The 19,704-nt window shown below is 46.0% G+C and overlaps 2 protein-coding genes across 4 annotated transcripts in view; one reads left to right on the top strand and one right to left on the bottom strand.

Moving 5' to 3' along the window:
• Positions 1 to 19,704, bottom strand: part of SH3GL3 (SH3 domain containing GRB2 like 3, endophilin A3) — a 789,999-nt gene that overhangs the window by 86,911 nt on the left and 683,384 nt on the right. The window lies entirely within an intron of this gene.
• Positions 1 to 19,704, top strand: part of LOC138504470 (lamin-B3-like) — a 368,818-nt gene that overhangs the window by 250,253 nt on the left and 98,861 nt on the right. The window contains exons 10-11 of one of the 3 annotated variants that reach the window (XM_069624994.1): positions 11,568 to 11,669; positions 18,618 to 18,661. In XM_069624994.1, coding sequence (XP_069481095.1) covers positions 11,568 to 11,669; positions 18,618 to 18,661 — 146 coding nt within the window. Of the gene's footprint in view, positions 1 to 11,567; positions 11,670 to 18,514; positions 18,585 to 18,617; positions 18,662 to 19,704 lie in introns of all 3 variants that reach the window. The other 2 variants (XM_069624995.1, XM_069624996.1) reach the window with 2 other exon arrangements.

The following is a 19,704-nucleotide window of genomic DNA, read 5'->3' as shown; positions in this document are numbered from 1 at the left end:
TGTTCCACCTTTACGAAAATATTCCAGGATCTTCTCCCTGTCTCTATAGTTCAAGATCCTTGCGATGATGGGTCTCGGAGGAGCCCCAGGTCGTGGTTTCCTCATTAAGGCGCAGTGCGCCCGCTCCACTTTGAATCCCTGCGAAAGCTTGTCTGCTCATATTTCTTGTAGGATCATGTTTTCCACGTAGTTGTTAGGGTCTTGGCCCTCTTCCCCCTCCGGCAGGCCGACCACCCGTATGTTATTTCTTCTCGCTCTTCCTTCCGCTTCTTCCACTCGATTTTCAAGGTTGGCAACCTGCTGTTTGAGCACATGAACTTCTTTTGCATTATTTGTGCTGACATCAGTATTGGTCTTTACGGCACTTTCCAGCCCACTTGTTCTCTCTGCCAGCCCCCTGACATCTTGCCGTAACAGGGTAAGTTCAGTTCCTACCGCATCAATTTTGCTCTCCAGGGCTGTCCGCAAGTCCGCCATTGCCGCACCCCATTTAGTGCTCGGCTCCGCTATAGCCTCCAGGATGTGGTGCTTATCTCCTTCTGGGGCTTCTTCCACAGTAGTCGTAGCCGTGCTCCGCTCCGATGTTGTAGGGGTCCTCTGCGTTTTCGCGAAGACCTCCATTGTGGGAGGTGCCCCTGGTCCTCGGGTGGCGCATGAAATTGTTATTCGAGTGGATTGTAACTTCCCATGTCACAATTTCCTCTGTGTCCGTGCCTATTATCAGCAGGGTGCTGGCTTCTACATCACTGATGCTTTTTTCTGGTCTCTGTGCCTATCAGAGGCTGGTGGTACATGCAGGGTGCGTATACCCACTTGCTGCATCTGCAGGCCGCAATGGTTGGTCTAAGCAGAATGTGCGTCCCAATCCTTACGAGGCCGCTTCACGTTCCATCAGTGTAATCCTTTGTTCAGGATCGGTCGCCATTTTGTTTCGGACGGTGACGGCGTCGCTTGTTTTATCCGTAGTTGCTCTTCCACTCCTCGGTGCGGGATGTAATCCCTCCGTGCCCGTTGCTTACAACCTATTGTGGGTACGTTGTCATTCCTCTTCTGTTCCGTGTGTACCTCGTCCCGGTTCAGTGGGAGCACCAAGGACGTGCCGCCTATCTCATGGCCAGGTGGCCCGACACTGCATACGTCCCCTCATCAGCCCAGGCTATTCTTGAGCTTCTCTCAGGTAGTCGGCCGCTCACTGTTCCATCAGCTGCTGCACGCCTGCAGCCCATTCACTACCCGCCTGACACCCGATTTCAAGTGCCGCCGAGGGTCTCTTCGTGTTGGTGCGCCGCCATCTTGGTATCAATTACGCCGCTCCCGGATCAGGACACAAAGTAGCCGAACTCCCGCTGCTGTGTCCACCTTCTCCTGCCGATAAGCTCATCTGCTGCCTGAGGTATTCACGCAGATACAGTATCTTTTTCCTGCAGGAATAATCCGTCAATGCATGTGCTTGCTTCGGATCAATAAGTCGGATCACAGAGCTCCAAGGAATCGCAGCCTGCTCCATGGCTGCTTGGCCACGCCCCGGAAGTTAAAAATGATCCTGGTTTCAGCTTTATTTTACCTCCAGCAAGACAGTACCCAATGTCTCGAGAGGCTGATGTATATTCAAGACTAGCTCAGCACTGATGGAAGAAGGTATCTTGGTACCATCAGAATCATTGTGCAACAAGGCGGAGTAACCTCTGAAAAAATCAAAGGGGAGGATCGTGGAGATTCCTACAGGACATGAGACTGATAAACAAGATTGTAGATGCAGAGTTTCCTTTTAGTTCCTAACCCGTATCTCAGTAGAAGCTCGATATTTCAGTGATGGATTTGAAAAATGCGTTTTTCTCAATCCTGTTGCACAAAGACTCACACACCTGACTCTACATTCTGCCAGACTTGTCTGAAACATACAAGGCTGCCCCAAGGGTACTGAGAGTCTCCATCGTTATTTAACAGAATTCTTCAGATGGACCTAGGCAATATTGATTTGAAAAGTGCTGTGGTACAGTAGGTAGATGACATTTTAATTTGTAGCATCACAGAAGATGAGTGCAGATAGGACTTCATTCAGTTGATGACTATCCTAGCAGATAAGGGATACAAAGTAGACAAAGATGAGCTACAGTATTGTCAAGAAGAACTGGTATACGTAGGTCAATTAATGTCACATGAGGGAATGTGAGTGACACCTGAAAGACGAAGCGGTCACAAAGGCAAAAAGCGCACAGTGAAGCAGATGCAGCAGTTTTTGGGGCTATGTAATTATGTAAGAGCCTGGGTGTTTGACTATAGTTCGTACACAAGATCCCTTTTGTAGGCTTTAAAGAAAGCAGACAAACCAGGAGAAAATAGAATGGACTGAGGAAATGGTGTGAGGTTTTGAAGAGCTGAAGAAAGCAATTTGTACATCTCCTGATGTAGTAATTCCCAATTATGCTGAGGAGTTTTTATTTTCGCACACAAATCGGACACTCAGAACTGCAGTGCTTACACAGAGGACCACATTGGGTTTTAGCCTCTAGCGTATTATAGTGGGACTCTAGATCCAGTTATGAAGGGACCCTTTCCTTGCGAACAGTCATTGGCAGCTGCTGCGTTCACAATTGAGAAGTCCACACGCATTGTAATGGGCTGCTCTGACTTTTTTTGTGGAAAATGCTTTGTTTGCCATTTTAGAGAAACCCAAGGGTACATTGACCACCCCAGAGAGCTGCTGCTTATGAAGTGGTGATCTCAAACCCAGCGATTAAAATGGTGAACCCTGCCACAGTTGTAGCTGAGCCAGTGGCAGAGGGCAAGCATGTGCATGTTTGTGCGAATTATGTAGAGTTTTATGATGTACCACATATAAAGGAAAATGCGTTGTCAGGAGGGGAAATTCTCTTTATTGATCGAAAATTGAGCAAACGAGTGAAGAAAGGCGTTCTGGCGCAGCTGTAGTGAGGCACAGAGTTGTGGCAAGTGCAAGACTACAGTCTCACTTTTCAGCGCAAGCAGCAGAATTGGTAGCGCTTATTGTCGTGCACGAATCATTAAGGACAGGAAGTGATGGTGTATAGTAACTCCCACTATGTGACATCAACCGTACGTGCAGAGATAGCACGTTGGAAAAGGAGGGGCTACCTCGGTGCAGCATGTATCTTTATTGGATAGCTTTAATGCACTACCACTCCCAGTAGCCATAGCAATATTATGCGCAGTGCATACTAAACTGACTTTATTTCTTGCAGGAGCGAAGCCAAAGGAGTTGCATATTTACCAGATCAACTTTTGATACCCTTGATGTTAAGGAGTTGTCAAGATGATGGTAGTGAAAGAAGGATTTAATCATTTACCAAGAACATTATTAATGGAGATTCAAGGAAGTGCATCACAGGAAGAGCAGGAATTATGGAAGCAAAGGGGGTTTTCTTTATCCCCCTATGAAGCATTATGGCAATAGGACAGCACTAGAAAGCCGGTGATGCAAGTAGCCTTGTTAAGGGTAGTGATTGAGCTGCTGCACTACCCCACGCATATAACTAGGGAAAGTCTTGCAACAATTGCGGAAGACTAGTTTATTCCAGACCTGTTAGAACACATTGCATTTTATGTAGTAAACTGCATTGCTTGTCAAGTTTCCCGCTGGGCATACACTGCAAACGATTAGGAGCAATTCCTCGACTAAAATTGTCTTTTTCAGCATTTACATATTGACTATGTTGATATGCTGCAAGTATGTAGTGGATACAGTTAGATGGCGGTGTGTCCCTTCTCCAGGTGGATCAATCAGGCCCATGTACCCTGATGCCACTTGCACAGCAACGTTTTTAGTATGTGAAGTCTTTCAAGATGGGCGAGTGTGTGAAGTGATGAGATCCAATAATGGGTCACGTTTTGTCAATAAAGTGTTCAAACAGATGCGCTTAATACTCAATAATCCCAAGTTATCTTCTGCTTCTCACCCGCATGCAACGGGAGATGTGATCGACTCAACGGCCTCCTTAAAGATTGCTAAGCTCAAATTGACGCTGAAATAGGGATGGCTATATTGTCTGCCCTTAGCTTATATTCCCCAAGGAATCCACCTGGTCCAGACCATCACACCCCACGAACTAGTGACGGGAAGACTCATGAGAATGCTTTTGACTCCTCCATCGAGGAGTAAAAGTGATGCCCAGAGTACAGAAAAAATGTTAGGAAATGAATTACGTGATAACATATATGACCGCTAGTATCTTATTTCCGATCAACTCAAGTGCCAGGGTGGTCAGTGTCAGAACACAGATGAAAAACCATTCAGCAACTGATCTTCTGAACTTTTATCAGCACCAAAACTCTTTCCTGGCAACACTGTGCTGATTAAAAACTTCACTAGGAAATTGCATGAGCCAAGATTGGTTGGTCCATTCATAGTAGAGAACATTATTGCCTCAGCAGTAAAAGTTCAAGGTAGACTAGCTTGGATCCACCTGAACAATGTCAATTTCTACATTGGCGAGGATGCTGCACGCCAGCCATCAATTCAGAAGCAAGACAAGAAGAGTTTCCGCGTGTGCAGACTCTATCGATGCCAATGAAGGACAATAAAATTACAAACTAATAAATGCAGATTTTCATTTGGGCTGTGACTCCCCTGGACACCCCTTTATAGATATTATAGCAGGAGTGCAACTCTTTGCTTGAGTCACAGGAATCTTTGGAACATGGACTTGAGCATGATATTTATGTATCACAAATATGCCTAACCTAGAGTTTGAATTTGATAACTGGAAAAGTGAGCAGTATTCTGGTTCCTTTTTTAATGCATACCTGTTTGGCTAGCCTTATGGTTGTTTCAGAAAGCGATGCTCACAGACTAGTACTTGCTGTTTTTGTATAACCTTCGAGCTTATCCTGCTCTTGTCAGATTTGCACATCAGGATCCCAACAATGGTTCTGTAATCAGAAGGCTGCGTCTAGCAATAGTAGAACTACTGCAAATACCTAATCTATTTGTTACCTGAGTAAAGTGTTTTCCATTCCTTAAAAATGCAGTAAAGATGAGAAATGTTGAAGATAACACGATTTTAGAGTGAGCAAGCTGAAGAAATTCCAGTGGCACAAATGGTGGGGATTATTATGTTGGTTCACGATCTACATATGCACAGCTATGCTTTGTGTCTTTTTGTTTCTCATGATTCACCTTTTTTTATACTTTTGATCCAAAAAAGGCATAAGTCCCTTTGATTCTCCCCACTCCAGGAACTCTTGTAGACTGGCCCATTAGCATTGAGCCAAGGTCCTGCATGTTTTCTCCCCAGCATAGATCTGCTTTAGAGTTCTTTCCATGGGCTGCAAATATTTTATTAAAGAGACACAGGAGAAATGCAGAGGAAGATGATAATGGTATAAACGCATATCTAGATAGTACAGCACACTTGGGTAATAACGTGTTATCAGCACATGAAAAAGATGGGAGAGAACGTCTAAGGAGAGCTGCTATGTCTGTGCACTCATACATTAAGCCATGGGAACTACAAAGATATTCATGGCTTCAGAAAAACCAGTGCAAAAAAGCTAATTGCCTAACACATCTCGCACTCTGCCTGACAAGAGGACCATTCCAATGCAGAACAGCATCCCTGATATGCGTAACGGGAAAGACATCTCAAAGAGAAGATAACTATGCGCAAGATTTGAAGACCAGAGGTAAGCCAGAAACGAGGATTTGGGTGATCAGATATGAACAGCGAGTAATGAGTTGAGCAGGAATCTGGATGGAAGAAAACACAATGCTAGATTGTCAAGACATAAATAGAAGAAATACAGAGATGCTGGTAAAGAGGTCAGTTACAAATCAAAGGAACAGTGCTGACTCCAGAAGGATGGGTTGAAGGCCTGATTGTGTCTAAAGCAGCAGCAGTAACTGGGTATTATGAACCAGTTATAAATACCGCAGGGAACGAATGCAAGACTCACTGGACGACGATTGTGTAGTTGTTGACATGGATCGACAATAAAGGACCATTGCAGATCGTACTTCTAGCAAGTGCATTTTTGTGTTTCAGAACTAGTGGCACGAGGAAATTTGGGGAAAATCACCAGTGTGGCCGAATGTTTGATGTACCAGGCATGTAGGATGGGAAAGTAATTCTAATGGACCACTATTGGGTCTGTGGGTCCAGAGCCTACATGAAGCTGCCCAAAGACGGGGGAAGGATGTGTTCCATAGTGCTTATTCATGTTCCATCATTAGCGATTCCTCAAAGTGACTTGAACATTGGAGAGTTTCTAAAGGCAGATGCGCATTTGAGGAGAAGATCTCTTGAATTCCTCAACCAACAAGGAGGGAGAATTATTTCTCAGCTAAATCGATACACTTTTGATGCTATTCCATAGGAGTACAGGCTATTCAGCAAAACTGCCTCAATCTTCACAAATACCTTTATGCCAGGGATCCAGACAATGGCAAATGCAAAGTGGTTACAGATCACTCGCTGGGAGCTCCTGCAGATGATCAACACTACCATAAAGGGATTCAGTGCTATCCGGTAAGAACAGAGGGCCATATGATGGATGACCCTCTAGAACAGATAGGTTTATATGATCACAGCAGTGGATGGAGAAGTTTGCGCCAAAATCAGAGAATCATGTTGCACGTTCATGCATTCTCATGACAAGAATGGGACCTTGGCAGAGGCCATAACATTGCTGGCGAATGTGCACAACAGAATGGAAGATGAGACTGAAGATTTTGCAGATGACAGTTGGTTTGCTTCAATCTTCTCATGGATTCCACCCTGGATGGCGAGTATCTTCAAGCTTTTTGGAGCAGTATTAGTGATGATAATGTTTGGATTCTATATGATCAGGATAATGACAAAGTGCAAAAAGACAAAGAAGGCTGTAGGAATGAAGATCATGTTTGATGTCGAATCAGGGTTTGGACTGAAGGAGTTGATGGATGAAGAGATCAGAAAATGCATAGAAACAAGTATCGTAGCACCTGGGGGAACGAGTTACTACATCCAAAGAATCGCAAGAAGTACGTAGGCCGATGGGTCACTGTAATACGAATGGACAGTGCAGCTACATGATCTGGAGTGTTGATGAACATGTTAAATCAGCAGGATCCCTGAAGGGAGTAGTAAAGATCTGGACTCCAAAGAAACGCTTCAAGAGAAGATCTCAAGATGTGGAGACAGATGGTGTGGTTGATGGATCAACCAGAGGGGGGGGTGGGGGGGGAGTGTAGAGGAGCAGCCAAATGCCTCTGTAGGAAGTCTCCCCCCGCCCCCCCACCACAGCTACCTGAATGCTGGAAACCAGAGGTTGTGCCAAGTTTGACACCGACTATCCTGAAGAGTCTTTGAGACAATGTATCCACTAAGACCCCCTATCTGTACCCTCGTATAGATGACAATCTCTTGGAGGTTCTCAAAGGAATTTGAAGATGGGAGATAAGAGGCTGGTTACATCACAAGAAATGAGAGCGACGCACTGAGAAGAATGATTAAAAGATGATGCATGGACCTTATAGAATGTGATGACGAAGTAAGGAATGAAGTACATTTTCATATGCTGAACGTATAACGAGCATCACAGAAAATGCAGCACTTTTATAACTACAGATGCAGCAATGCAAGTAGATTAAGTGATCTTAAAGGTAGCTATACGTAGTGAATGGACTACAGGCATTGCCGCCATTATATAGAATTTTGGACATCGGTGTCACATTAACCTGTGAAGAAAAAAGGACCGGAGGGCTGTGTCGCAGCAAGAAAACAGCTGAAGATCGAGGAATGGCATAAAATGGCTGGCTGGCCTGGTGTCAAAGGATGGAGCAGCCAAGAACCGGCTATCTATCCTTGAACAGTGAATGTCAGAAGCTGACTCGGCCCTTGTTAAGATGCAGGAAAGCATACCATGAGTGTCAAGTTATTTTCAAGACAATTAAATGCTGCAAAACAGGCCGATTTACAATCTCCCGTCATGTGAGTCAAGGATGGAAATGGGAGTTGGGGGCATACAGACCAGAACTGCAATAAGTGTGCCCATAGTCCCTTTTATTGTCAGGCGCAGTGGTACTTTACAAGGACTAGTTCAAAGGCAATCTGAATGGCAAACGGCATGAGATGTGTAGGGCTAATTGGGTCAAGTCCACCAATTGGCACCTGGGGTACCAGCTTACGTGCTGCAAGTGAGCCGAATGTTCCAGAAGGATACAAGTGTGCCAACCAATTGTAGAAGGCCATATAATGAAGGGTTTTATAGTTTGATGGCCAATGGTGTATCGTGTATCTAGTAACTGAAGATGACTTGCACTAGGGGTGGGCATAAGTTGTCCACCTGACTGTAGAGACACCATCGCAACCCGATCCCTTAAAGTATTCTTGGATGTTCCCCTTAAGCCAATCATCTTCCGTAGGTTTTTCTTAGGTTACCACGTAGTATGTCATATGACACACTTTTGCTATATGAATGTGTTTTTTATGCAAAATAATTGAGGGCACGATCGAACGTCTGTTCATGTCCATTGTAACTCCCGGTTTTAGACAATTGAAAATAAAACAGTGGGATGAGACCTTTTGCCAACTTCCTAAATTGCTTATTTGGTGTAAATTATTCTGCATCCCCTTGTATGACGTGTTACTGATGTAAGTGGCCCCCGTGGGTTCAGTTGCTTAACGATAGATACAGACCTTGTTCCTACTTGACCTCTTTTATGAAAACACCAAATTGCTTGCAATTCTTGACTGAAAATCTTCAAGCTAAATGAGCTGTATCGCCATTGTGGCAATGCAATACAGAACATTTCAAAGAATCCATTTTATTTACATATGCTATAATAATCAATAGTTTTCTTAAACCTAATAATTGAATGTGACCAACCTAGTCAATCTGTACATTTAGAACATTATACACATATTCTTACAGCAAAAAATAGGACTGGACAGTGTAAAACCAAGAACATAAGAATATCGCAATGTATAATTATCGTTGGTTGATCAACTTTCTTTTCTTGTGATGTTAAAAGATGCATTTTAATTCTTAACCGCAGTAATTTTCATCATAGGTTGGTCTTCACATGCTTTGGTATTATGTCCATCTAAAACCCCCTCATCGCGACCATAGTAATCCTGAACATCATTCCCTTTTGTAAAACGTAGTTGCAAATTATAAATGTTGATTCTTTTTCTAATGTTATATAATTTGTTGAATTTTAACAACTTTACTGTTTTGGAATGACTTGGGATTGAACAGCTATGCCTGCTTTAACCAGTAAACTGAGAATATCGTTCTCAAAGTTGCCAGTTATTTTGGTGACATGGTCCAGTCTTTCCCTGTGGCAACTCTGGGCGAAAAACCTTTTTCACAGGTGCTGGGAAATGCAGGGAAAAATCCTGAACAAGTTTTTCCCTTTTGGGAAAATCCTGCAAAACAGACCTTACCCCAGTCTCCTCCACATTTTCCTTGTGCCAACATGCTTGTTTCACACCCTTGTCTTATGTATAGATACTCGCCATTGTCTTTCAAACCTTTTCAGAATACCTGTATCCACAATAAAGACTGCACAAACTGCAGAACAGAGCCAATGGAAGAACAAGGGGAAGCAGCCTCTGAGACCAGACGAGCAGCTGTTATCCACTGAAGAGGACTGCCAAATACAATGAGTGAGAGACCGTGACCTTGTGTGGCAGTCAAAGAATTAGCAGAGCTGCCGGATGGAGGCGGCAAAGCTACACACGGACACAACCACCATAGACCACCACAGAATAATGGGAAACCTGACCTTCCCTCCCCAGAGACTTTCACGGTTCCCTAACAAACTGGTACCCAAGCCTGAACATTCCATGTCACCATATTCAGTATGTGGAGGACCGGCACAGAGCAAGTAGGATGTGACATAGCATTCTTTTGATATCTTCCCCTCACACACCTGGAACCTGGGCCAGATTAGCCAGGGAGTTTTACCCATTCGAAAGGGAGAATTGGAGATTTAAGCAGGCAACGGGAAGTGCAGGTTCTTCAGGTGAGGTCTGAGGTGAAGGACGACCAAGATACCATGAAGTGGCATCGTTTGGAAGGGATTTGTGGAGAGGGTGAGGTATTCGCTTGTAGTTGAAGTGGTTCTGCAGTTTGTTTTTGTGGCAAATGTTTAGTGAAAGGAGGGTGGCTTTGTTGGAGGAGGGTTCGGAGGCGTGGGTGGGAAGAATAGTAACATCAAAGGGTGCAGGCTGAGATGTTACATTGAATGGCCAGAGGAGGGGGGAGTAGGGAGGAGGGGTGAGGTAGATGGAAGGTATGAGGCAGGCTTGGGTTGTACCTAGCTGAATCAAAGTAAGTACAATGCACTATCCTAAAACCCCTTTAGAACACTCACACTTGGATAATGTAGGGAATGTTAGGGGGGGGGGGGGAGTTTAGAAGGATTGAGGCCCACTGCCTTTAGGTCATTGCCACAGCTCACCTAGAGACGTGGAATATGCAGGGTGAAACATTTGGTACACTAACTCGGGGTTAAAGATGGCTGGGTTTGGGAGGAGGGTGAAACAGATGAGGGAGAGAGGAACACACCTAGGTCCCACACAATTGCTTGGCCTGTCCATGAGACTGTAGTTGCAACGCCCTCAGGGACATGTGGTGTGCAAACTGGAATCTCTGGGTAATCCCCTGTACTGAACCTTGGGACCAAGAGGTCTGGGAGATGGGCTTCGAACGAGAGTTCTGAAGTCTGGACACAGTACTTGAAGGGAGAACCCCAGAGGAAGAGACTGGAAAACTAACCCACCAGTGGGCGGAAGAACGCAACCTGGCAGAAGCCCAGCAGAAGCTTGCTAGCATACATACAAGAGGGCCAAGAAAAGACACACAGTGGAGAAAGGTCCAAGCTATAGGAAACTGGGACAGTACTTCCGACAATGGAGGCAGCCCACAAGCTTCGATGAGGAGTAAACCTCATTACCACTGCGTTTCTTTGCACGGATGACTGTCTGTATTATGATTCAAAGCTTCCTTCTTGCAATAGTAAATTAATGAGGAGATTATGGTTTCACCATACATGGTTACTGTATCACCCTGGTTTGTTTCTTGGAGTTGTGGGTCTGCATCCCTTCCCCCTTGACATGATTTCTGCCAACAATGCTACATATTTGGCAGCATGACATGCCTGACCGCTTATCCATGGCTGTATCCTCCTTGTATTGTTGCTCATTCTTTTAGCACCATATTTTATCTCCTGACTTGTTTTTCAGTTTAGTCCTAGATCTTCGTTGAGTAACTGGTCAATGATGACTTAAAGAAGGAGCCATTGTCCCCTTTTTTTAATTCAATCATTTTTTAATAGATTTGTGTATTTGTGATGAATGATGGTCTGAAAATGGGCCTGTTGCTTAGTCTGCCCTAAATGAAGTTGGTGAATAATATTGCAACTTTGAATGCATTACAGAATGCTTCTTTTAAAGTATTTTCTTCTGATTGTACCTTCTTACATATACATGCCCATTTAAAATGGGTAGATAGCCAAAAGGTAAAATGTGTCTTTAGCCATTCAATGGTGACTCTTGACGAGCAGATATGAAATCTGTTGTGTTTTGTTTGTGTTGTAAACGTAGGAGGTTGCTGAACGAACAATGTCAAAAGAGAGTCAAATAGTGGAAGACCCGTTTGAAGAAGAGTTTGAAGAAGTGCTGTGTGAACCAGATTTTCGATATCCGGTAAAACCTTTTCACCATCCATCTAGAAGCCTGCTGCATGTCATTGTTGTGAAGAAGTCATGAGTACATGTTTTCTACATACTCCTACGTCCCGTCCCCTCTCCTCCATACTTGTGAGACATTCCGTCCTTTGGGACGGGACCAGAGCACTTTTAACAAATAACATCAAAAATGAAAATTGTCCTATTTTTACGCAGGGTACCACACGCGGCTGTAACCATGCTCTCCTGAGCTCCGCCCCGCGCATCGCCCTTCGGTCCTTTTCTCCGCATGGTCGGGGCTGGACGCACTTGCATCACTGGAAATATTATTTTTGTTCCCGTTGTGCTTTCTTCTGGCTCCGGTTCCTCAGTCATCTAGTCCTTAGTCTGTGCCTGTGGGATTTGTGTCCTGTTCTTCCTGTGAACGTCACTTCGCTAGGGCGGATCCCCATTCTCTTTGCTTGGAGTGCCTAGACCCAGAACCTCGTTGGATTCGTGCTTCTACTGCGACTCCCTCTCCGTTTGGGCACTCCAGCTTAGTATTTGGTGGAAGAAGGTGTTTCAGTGCGTTCCTCCACCTCATTTCCAGCTTTTCATCGACGAAAAGAATAAACGCCTGCTAAGTTCCTTACTTTTTAGGGTGCCCCGGCCAGAGGACTCCTTCCCGGGGTCTTGCAGGTCTGGGAGGGGCTTGTGTTCCTCTGTCACCAGGGGTTCTCCTGAGCTGCCCCAAGGGCCTAATAGGCATACCAGAGTTTTCTCAGTGTTCCCGAAGTGGACCTGCCAGTACCGGACATTGTTCCGAGGTTCCCCATTTGGGGGCTAAGGGTCTTCCCTGAGGTTGCCATTTCTGGAGCTTTCCAGTCACTGGGGTACGCCCTAAGGTCTCTGGAGCTTTCCATACCGAGTCTTGGCTCGAGGCCCCTCTCGAGGGAGCTTTATGTACCGGGTTAAAACCTGAGGCGGCTCCTATTGAGGCGAAGGACAGACTCGAGAGACCCTCTTTGAAGGTCTTATCAGTGATCTATATTACTGAACCGTCCCATGCTCTGGGTTGTGGTGGTACCAGTTCTGTCAAGGGGGAAAGGAGGGCAGTCACTGACCATTACACCTCCACTACCAGCTTTGCCGAGGTTCCTCCGCAGGCTAAGTTTGTGGCGGGTTCTAAGATGTCCAGTAAACATCCGAGACCACTGAGTACTGGCTCTGCCGAGGATCCATGTGTCAAGGCTAAAGTGTTGAAGTCCCCAGAGGAGACAAATGCCTCGTCTCTCTGTGACGCAGTTCTCTTCAGATTTCTACAAAATAGTGGTCCAACCTCCATGCTCTACGCTGGCCATTTTGGATACCTCCCTTACGCTGACATTCATGCCGTCTGGTGCTGGGAGAATTCCTTTCGGGCTGAGCAGCATTTGCCTAGTCGGGTGGACAGCAAAAATCTGTTCCGCCCTTCAGTTGACTGGCGTGCCCGGGCACTACTGCCGTATAGTCTTGCTACCTCCTGCTTCCGCTCCACTGGTTATGTGGACCCGGCCAGTGGTGGGCCTTCATGGCAATCGTCCTTGCATTCATGGGAGTACGCCCCTCATGAGCGGCCTCTGCCTGTACCTATGCCAAAGCCTTTGACTGAGGACGAATTAATTGGGAAATTTTCTTTGGGAAATTTCAGATGCTCATGCATTCTGACCCTAATGAAGGCGTACTTCAAATGTCTTTTCAGGGAAGTATACCCTAAGCCTCCTGGCCGGCCTTCGGCCCCAGCTGTTCCGTTGGTGCCACCTCCTCCAGCTCTTCCTTCTGGACCTCCTCTGCCTCTTCCTCCTTTGCTCCCGTTGTCTCCTATAGAGAAGACACCGGCTGACCGGGATAGCACTTTAAAACCTGAGGTGGTACGTGTACCTGACCAGCCTTCTGCTCACGCCTCAGAGGATCTGCAAGTGGATCAGGACAGCGATGAGCAGCCCCGCTCGGTGAAAGCATTTCATGACTGGGTCCTGGATATGATGGCCCTCCTTGACATTGCAGTACCAGAGGACCCTGCTCTGCAGGAGGTGCTTTCAGGAGCCTTTACCCTGTTGCCTCAAGAGCGTACCGACCCGGCCTGTTCCTCCACGGGGATGTCTTGGCCGAGGCTTGCAAGGTTTGGGAAAAACGCCACACTGGGCTACATATCAACAAGAGAATGGATGCTCTATACGAGCGTCACACCTCTGAGGAGATGGCCTTAACGGCTTGTGCGCTCCCATCCTCCACTGTGGTGGCTGCAGCTAACTTACAGTCCAAGCCGGCCTCTGCATCTTCAGCAGCTCAAATCCTATCCATGGGGTGGGGGGGATAAACTGTTGACCCGCTGGGCAAGAAGGTTTTTGCCAATCTGGCGCTCCAGCTTTGTCAAGCGAACACCAAGCTCATCCTGGCAGCAGCCAATGTATTGCTCTCCCCTGAAAAGTGCATGGAACAACCATAAATCACCAATGCAATTATAGAGCAAATACTTCAACCCATAAACAGACAAAATAACTCACTGCCACACACTCTTTAGAAGATAATCTGCTCTTTACGGCTATATATTCAAAGATTACAAGTACATAGAAATAACTCATAAAACTAATATGGACAGATCATAGAAGAAGTAAAGAAGTCAAAAAGAAATACATCACTGTGAGCGTAATATAATTCCTCATCTCGTCCAGAAGCGGCTGGAAACCCCGGGGACAGCCAGGCCGAGAGTGCCACAGCTCACAGGAAGGCCAGACGGAGCGTCCTTCTCTGGCTGAAGTCTCACCTGACCCCCTCCGGGTTTCCGCATATCTATATATGTCTATACACTCCACAAAGGGGAGTTAATTCTCGAACCTTCTGGAAATTGCACCTGGGCAGTTGAGGAACAGCCGTCGGTTGCCAGCTGGGTCAATCGAGAGCTCCCCAAAGGAATGCAGGGCCTCCCTGCTCTAAAAACACGCTCCACGGAGAACAGTAGCAAGCCATAGCGACGTTGGCTTTCCCAGCAGAAATGGCTTTGACTGCATACCAAGTTTGGAAAAGCACGTTTGTCTCAGCACTGTGAATCTAACACTCCAGCAAAATGTGTGCAGCCTTTCACTGCGGAGTGAAGTAAATATCCAACATGGCTCCAAGCGCTCCTAGAATGCATTGCGCGCCCGCGCCATTTTGAATCGAGCATAAATCAAGCATAACAGCCAATCAGAGGCTGTGGAGAAAGTTGGTGGATTTCCAGGAGTGCATTCTTGAAGATGGGCTAGAAGACGGTTGTTGGACGCCAGAGTACTGGTGCAGGATCTACTGGAGGCTGCGCACACCACATGTATACCTCAGCTTGAGGCCTTATGGTAGGGATTGACACCACTCGCCAGGCCTGGCTTCGCGCAATGAAGTTTTCAAAGGAAGTAAAGGATAAAGTTCTGGACCTTCCTTTTGATGGCAAGGAGTTCTTTCATTCTTCTACCGATGAGAAGCTCACAAAAACCAAAGCGAGCACCCAAACCGCCAAATCTGTCGGTATTGGGGCAAACTCTTGCGAAAGCCCCTGATATGCTGAGATCGGGGTCCCAGACTCGGTCCTTCTGACTTCAGGGTGTTTCAGGATCGTTGTACGTGCCAGTCTGATGCACCTGCTGGCGATACTCGCCGGAAGCAACAACGGCAGGATGGTCTTTTTTTTTCTTGCCCCTCAGCCTCGTCTCCAGGGATAGGTAGTCTCCCTGCCGACAAATCAGCAATTTATATTTTTTGTTGGTCGCAAGAGACTCCAGTAGGAGGACGAATCTCGTCTCATCTGAAGGCGTGGCAGACATCCCCGAAGACCAGTGGGTTTTGTCCATCAGTCGGGTGGGTTTTTGTTTGCCCCTTCCCTACCCTTCAACTCTCCCTTCCAACAGATTGGGAAGCCCTCCATCAGAGAGCCGAGGTACAGACACTTCTATACCTCAGGGCGTTGGAACATGTTCCCTTTGGGGATAAAAGGGAGGGCTTCCATTCTAGTCTGTTCAGTGCCCAAACCATGCTGGCCTGTGCACTATTCTCGATCTTTCCCAGTTCAACCTTTCTCTTCCACAAGAGAAATTAAAGATCACACGTTGCCAAATAAAGTCCCCTTTGGAAGGGCGACTGGCTCAGTGTAGTGGACCTTCAGAACACTTATATGCACATCCTGATATGGAGGCTGCATCGAAAATATCTACGGTTCTTCCTGGGAGGGGAGCATGTCCAGTTCTTTGTACTACCATTTGGTCTTGGCTCGACACTGCTTGTCTTTACGAAGATGTCGGTCATCACAGCTTTTCTACGGCTACAGGGTGTTCATGTATATCCATATTTGGACGATTGGCTTCTACACAGCCCTTGTCCACTGACTGCTTCGAGCAATCTCCAGTCTCCCTCCAGCTCCTGTTCCATCTTGGGCTGTCGGTGAACTGGCAGAAATCTTCCATGACGATATCCAAGACCTGATTTGCCTGGGTTTCCGTTGGAACACGGTCGATTCCAAGGTGTCCTTGACGGCGAACAGGATTGCGGATCTATTCGCCACGTGTCAGCTTTTCATCCAGTGAACGCACATTACGGTTTGGTGGTTTCAGAAACTTCTGGGCCTCATGGCTTCCTGCGTACTTGCTCTTCCTCTTGCACGTTTGAAAATGAGGTGAACTCAGCTGGCTCTTCCGCGCTCTTGGTGTCAGGCTTTGGACTCTGATTCCAAGATGATCCAGTTACATCCTAAATGACGGCGGATCTGCTCTAGTGGTCTTCGACCAACAATCTTACCATGGGGGCACTTCCCACAAGTGACGATTACCACGGACTCCTCCCTTCTGAGGTGGGGCGCCATGCCGGATCATCTCCAGGTTTTCGATCTATAGATGCTGCAGGACAGGCAGTTTCATATAAATTATTTGGAACTTCTGGCTGTATTTCTGGTGCTGAAAGCTTTTCAACCGTCCATCACGGAAAGGGTGGTCTGCATCCGCACGGACAACTTGGTGTCAATGTTTTATATCGTCAAGCAGGGTGGCACCAACTCACCACCTCTTGTGGACCTCGCCATTCAGATTTGGGGATGGACCATCCAGCACGGAATTTTACTACTGGCATTACACATTCTGGGCCAATTCAATGTGACTGCAGACTCACTCAGCCGACTAACAGTGGCCAGCTACGAGTGGGAACTGAACACAGAGGTCCTCTCCACCATCTTTCGCCAATGGGGCACTCTAGAAGTGGACCTCTTTGCGACTTCTAAAAACAGGAAACTTCCTCTTTATGCTTGCAGGAACGGTCTTGGGGCCTCCTCCCTAGGAGACGCACTTGAAATTCCGTGGCACAACATGAAGGCCTATGCTTTCCCGTCACTACCTCGGATTCATTGGTCACTCTTCAAGCTCAGTTCATAGCTCCTTGGTGGCCAGCCAGATTCTGGTTCTCGGAACTTCAGCATCTGTAGATTCTTCCTCCGATCAGATTGCCATTGATTCCCGACCTTATTCACCAGTGCGATCAGCAGATCTGGCACCCCTCCCCACAATCATTCAGCTTGGCGGCCTGGTGCCTGAATTCAAATCCTTGGTACAGTTTACTTATGCGCATTATCCAAGCGGCCAGGAATTCTTCTACAAGGTGTCAGTATAGGAGCAAGTGGGTCCCTTTTTGCCATTGGTGTTTGGCTAAACAGCTGGCCCCCAGACATGCTACGATTGAAACGGTCCTTTCGTTCATATCTCACCTGGCAGCTTCGGGCATCCATGTTTTGTCCTGCAGGACATACTTGGCGGATATTGCCGCCTACCTGTCCACGGACACCTGTACCTTTTCATTGACTAATCCAGTCATTAAAAGGCATTATGCAGGTTTATTGCATCTTTTTCCACCGGTACGCAATCCTCATCCAAAAAAAAGGGGATTTAAATGTGTTCCTCACCGCCTTGTGCCATAAATCATTTTTGAACCCATGGCTACTTCTGGTCTCAAATACCTTTCCTGGAAGGTTGCATTTTTGATTGCAGTGACATCAATCAGCAAGGCGAGTAAGCAAGCTGGAAGCTTTGTCGGTGGAACATCCGTTCCTCACCTTTCATAAGGAAAAGGTGGTGCTCTGCACTCAACCTTCTTTTCTGCCTTCTTTCCTGCCTAAAGTAGTTAATGATTTTCATTTGAATCAATCTATCTCATTACCTGTCTTTTTTATGAATCTGGCCTTGTATGCCAAAAGTCTTACACAATTTCGATGTCAGGTGAGCCCTGAAGTTCTTTCTCGACAGACCGAGCGAACTCGGGGACTGCTGCTTCAAAGGCTACGTGGGCTTCCCCATCAGCCCATCAACACTACTGCTTGGACCTGAACTCCAGGGCCGATGCCCAATTCGGCCGGGCTGTTCTTAGCCTATTTCAGTAAGGAGTTTCCATCCACCCATATTTCCTGTGAGGAGTGCTTGGGAATATCCCACAAGTATGGAGGAAAGGGGATGGGACGTAGGAGTATAACAAAGTTACTCACCGTAGTGACTACCTTACTCCTAGTCCATAGTACCCTTTCCTCCATATGCCAGCGTCCCCTCTAAAAAGTATCCTCTATTACTTAAAGGGTCGCAGACCTGGCGATAGAAAAGGACTGAAGGGCGATGCACGGGGCAGAGCTCAGGAGGGCGGGGTTACGGCCACATGTGGTACCCCACATAAAAATAGGACGCACACTTTCATTTTTGATGCTTTTTGACAAGTGCTTTGGTCCCGTCCCGAAGGACTGAATGTCCCACAAGTATGGAGGAAAGGGGACCCTGGACTAGGAGTAAGGTAGTCACTACGGTGAGTAACTTTATTATACTGTTTTTACTTATTTCTCTACTGCATCAGCTCAAAAGAAGAAAAAAGGAATGTTGTTGTTACATTTTGTGATTCATCTGTGACCGTCTAAGTTGGGAAGGTGAGGTGACGATGCATGTTTTTTTTTTTTTAGCATCCCTTTCATGCATCCTCCTGTGTTTGGTTAACTATCATCGGGTGAGCCTTGAACCCAGTTATTTTTCTAAACTTTTTGATCATAAATACATTCAGGAATGCATTCATCAGGCTTGTCGCATGCACATTTACTATATGAAAAAGATCTGCTTGTATTTTCCTCAACATTAAAACGGCTCTTGTAATCATTGATCATACATCACGCAAGTCATGTTCTCAGTATGCTGGCCTTAGTTGCTACAGTCCTCAACCATTGCTGTGAATCCAGAACTTGTTTGTCTGATTTCTGTTTGGCCTGTCTGTTCCCTTTTACTTTCCACTTTGACTCACTTATTCCTCTATCATCGAAATCTTATCGTACTTTGCTGTCCAGCTCATGTCCCCTTATATTCCTCGCTTGGCCCACTTCATACTTTGAATTCCAAAATGTGCATCGTCTATCTTAAGACGCTCTTCCCTTATGTGCAAATTGGAGAATAGACTTCCAGGTCCTTTTTTTAAGAAAGCCTGCCATTAGTATTTTTCTTCATACAGTTAGTGTTCTATAGTGCTACCCAAATATATCAAATAAAATAATCAAGCACATGATTCATGGTATGTTACTGACACTGTCTGGGTTGCCTAAGTGCCATTGTTTTCTGCTTTTCATTCGTAAAGCTTTCTGCACTCTTCGGAGAGGAAAAAATAGTTGACAGAATATTGGGTCCTTCACATGTGCATTGCGTTTTAGGCTGCCTATATGCTTAATTTTAGGTTGGAGCGCTTCTAGGGGTAAAATGTTATATCCAGCCTTTGTGGGGTTTCTTATTCTCTACACAGGAATAGTTGGACAAAGGGGGCTAGCCCTACATAAATGTGTATAAATACAAGATTCCAAATTAAACTATCCATGCCATAAAATGACTGCTGCTGAAAAGCCTGCAATATGCCAGGTTAAGATGGACTTTTACACTGAACACCCCTTCTCCAGAATCGCTTAACTATTGAATTTAGCCATCATGATCCTAATCCCTTCATTTCGGGATGAGGAACCATCAAACCAATACAAATCAATAATACACATCTCATACTATACAGTAACAGGA

The sequence above is a fragment of the Ambystoma mexicanum genome, chromosome 11 (assembly GCF_040938575.1).
Source record: "Ambystoma mexicanum isolate Mex_15411 chromosome 11, UKY_AmexF1_1, whole genome shotgun sequence".
In the NCBI taxonomy this organism is placed as follows: domain Eukaryota; kingdom Metazoa; phylum Chordata; class Amphibia; order Caudata; family Ambystomatidae; genus Ambystoma; species Ambystoma mexicanum.
The sequence above is the reverse complement of the archived record's forward strand: the minus strand, read 5'-3'. Positions and strand labels throughout refer to the sequence as shown.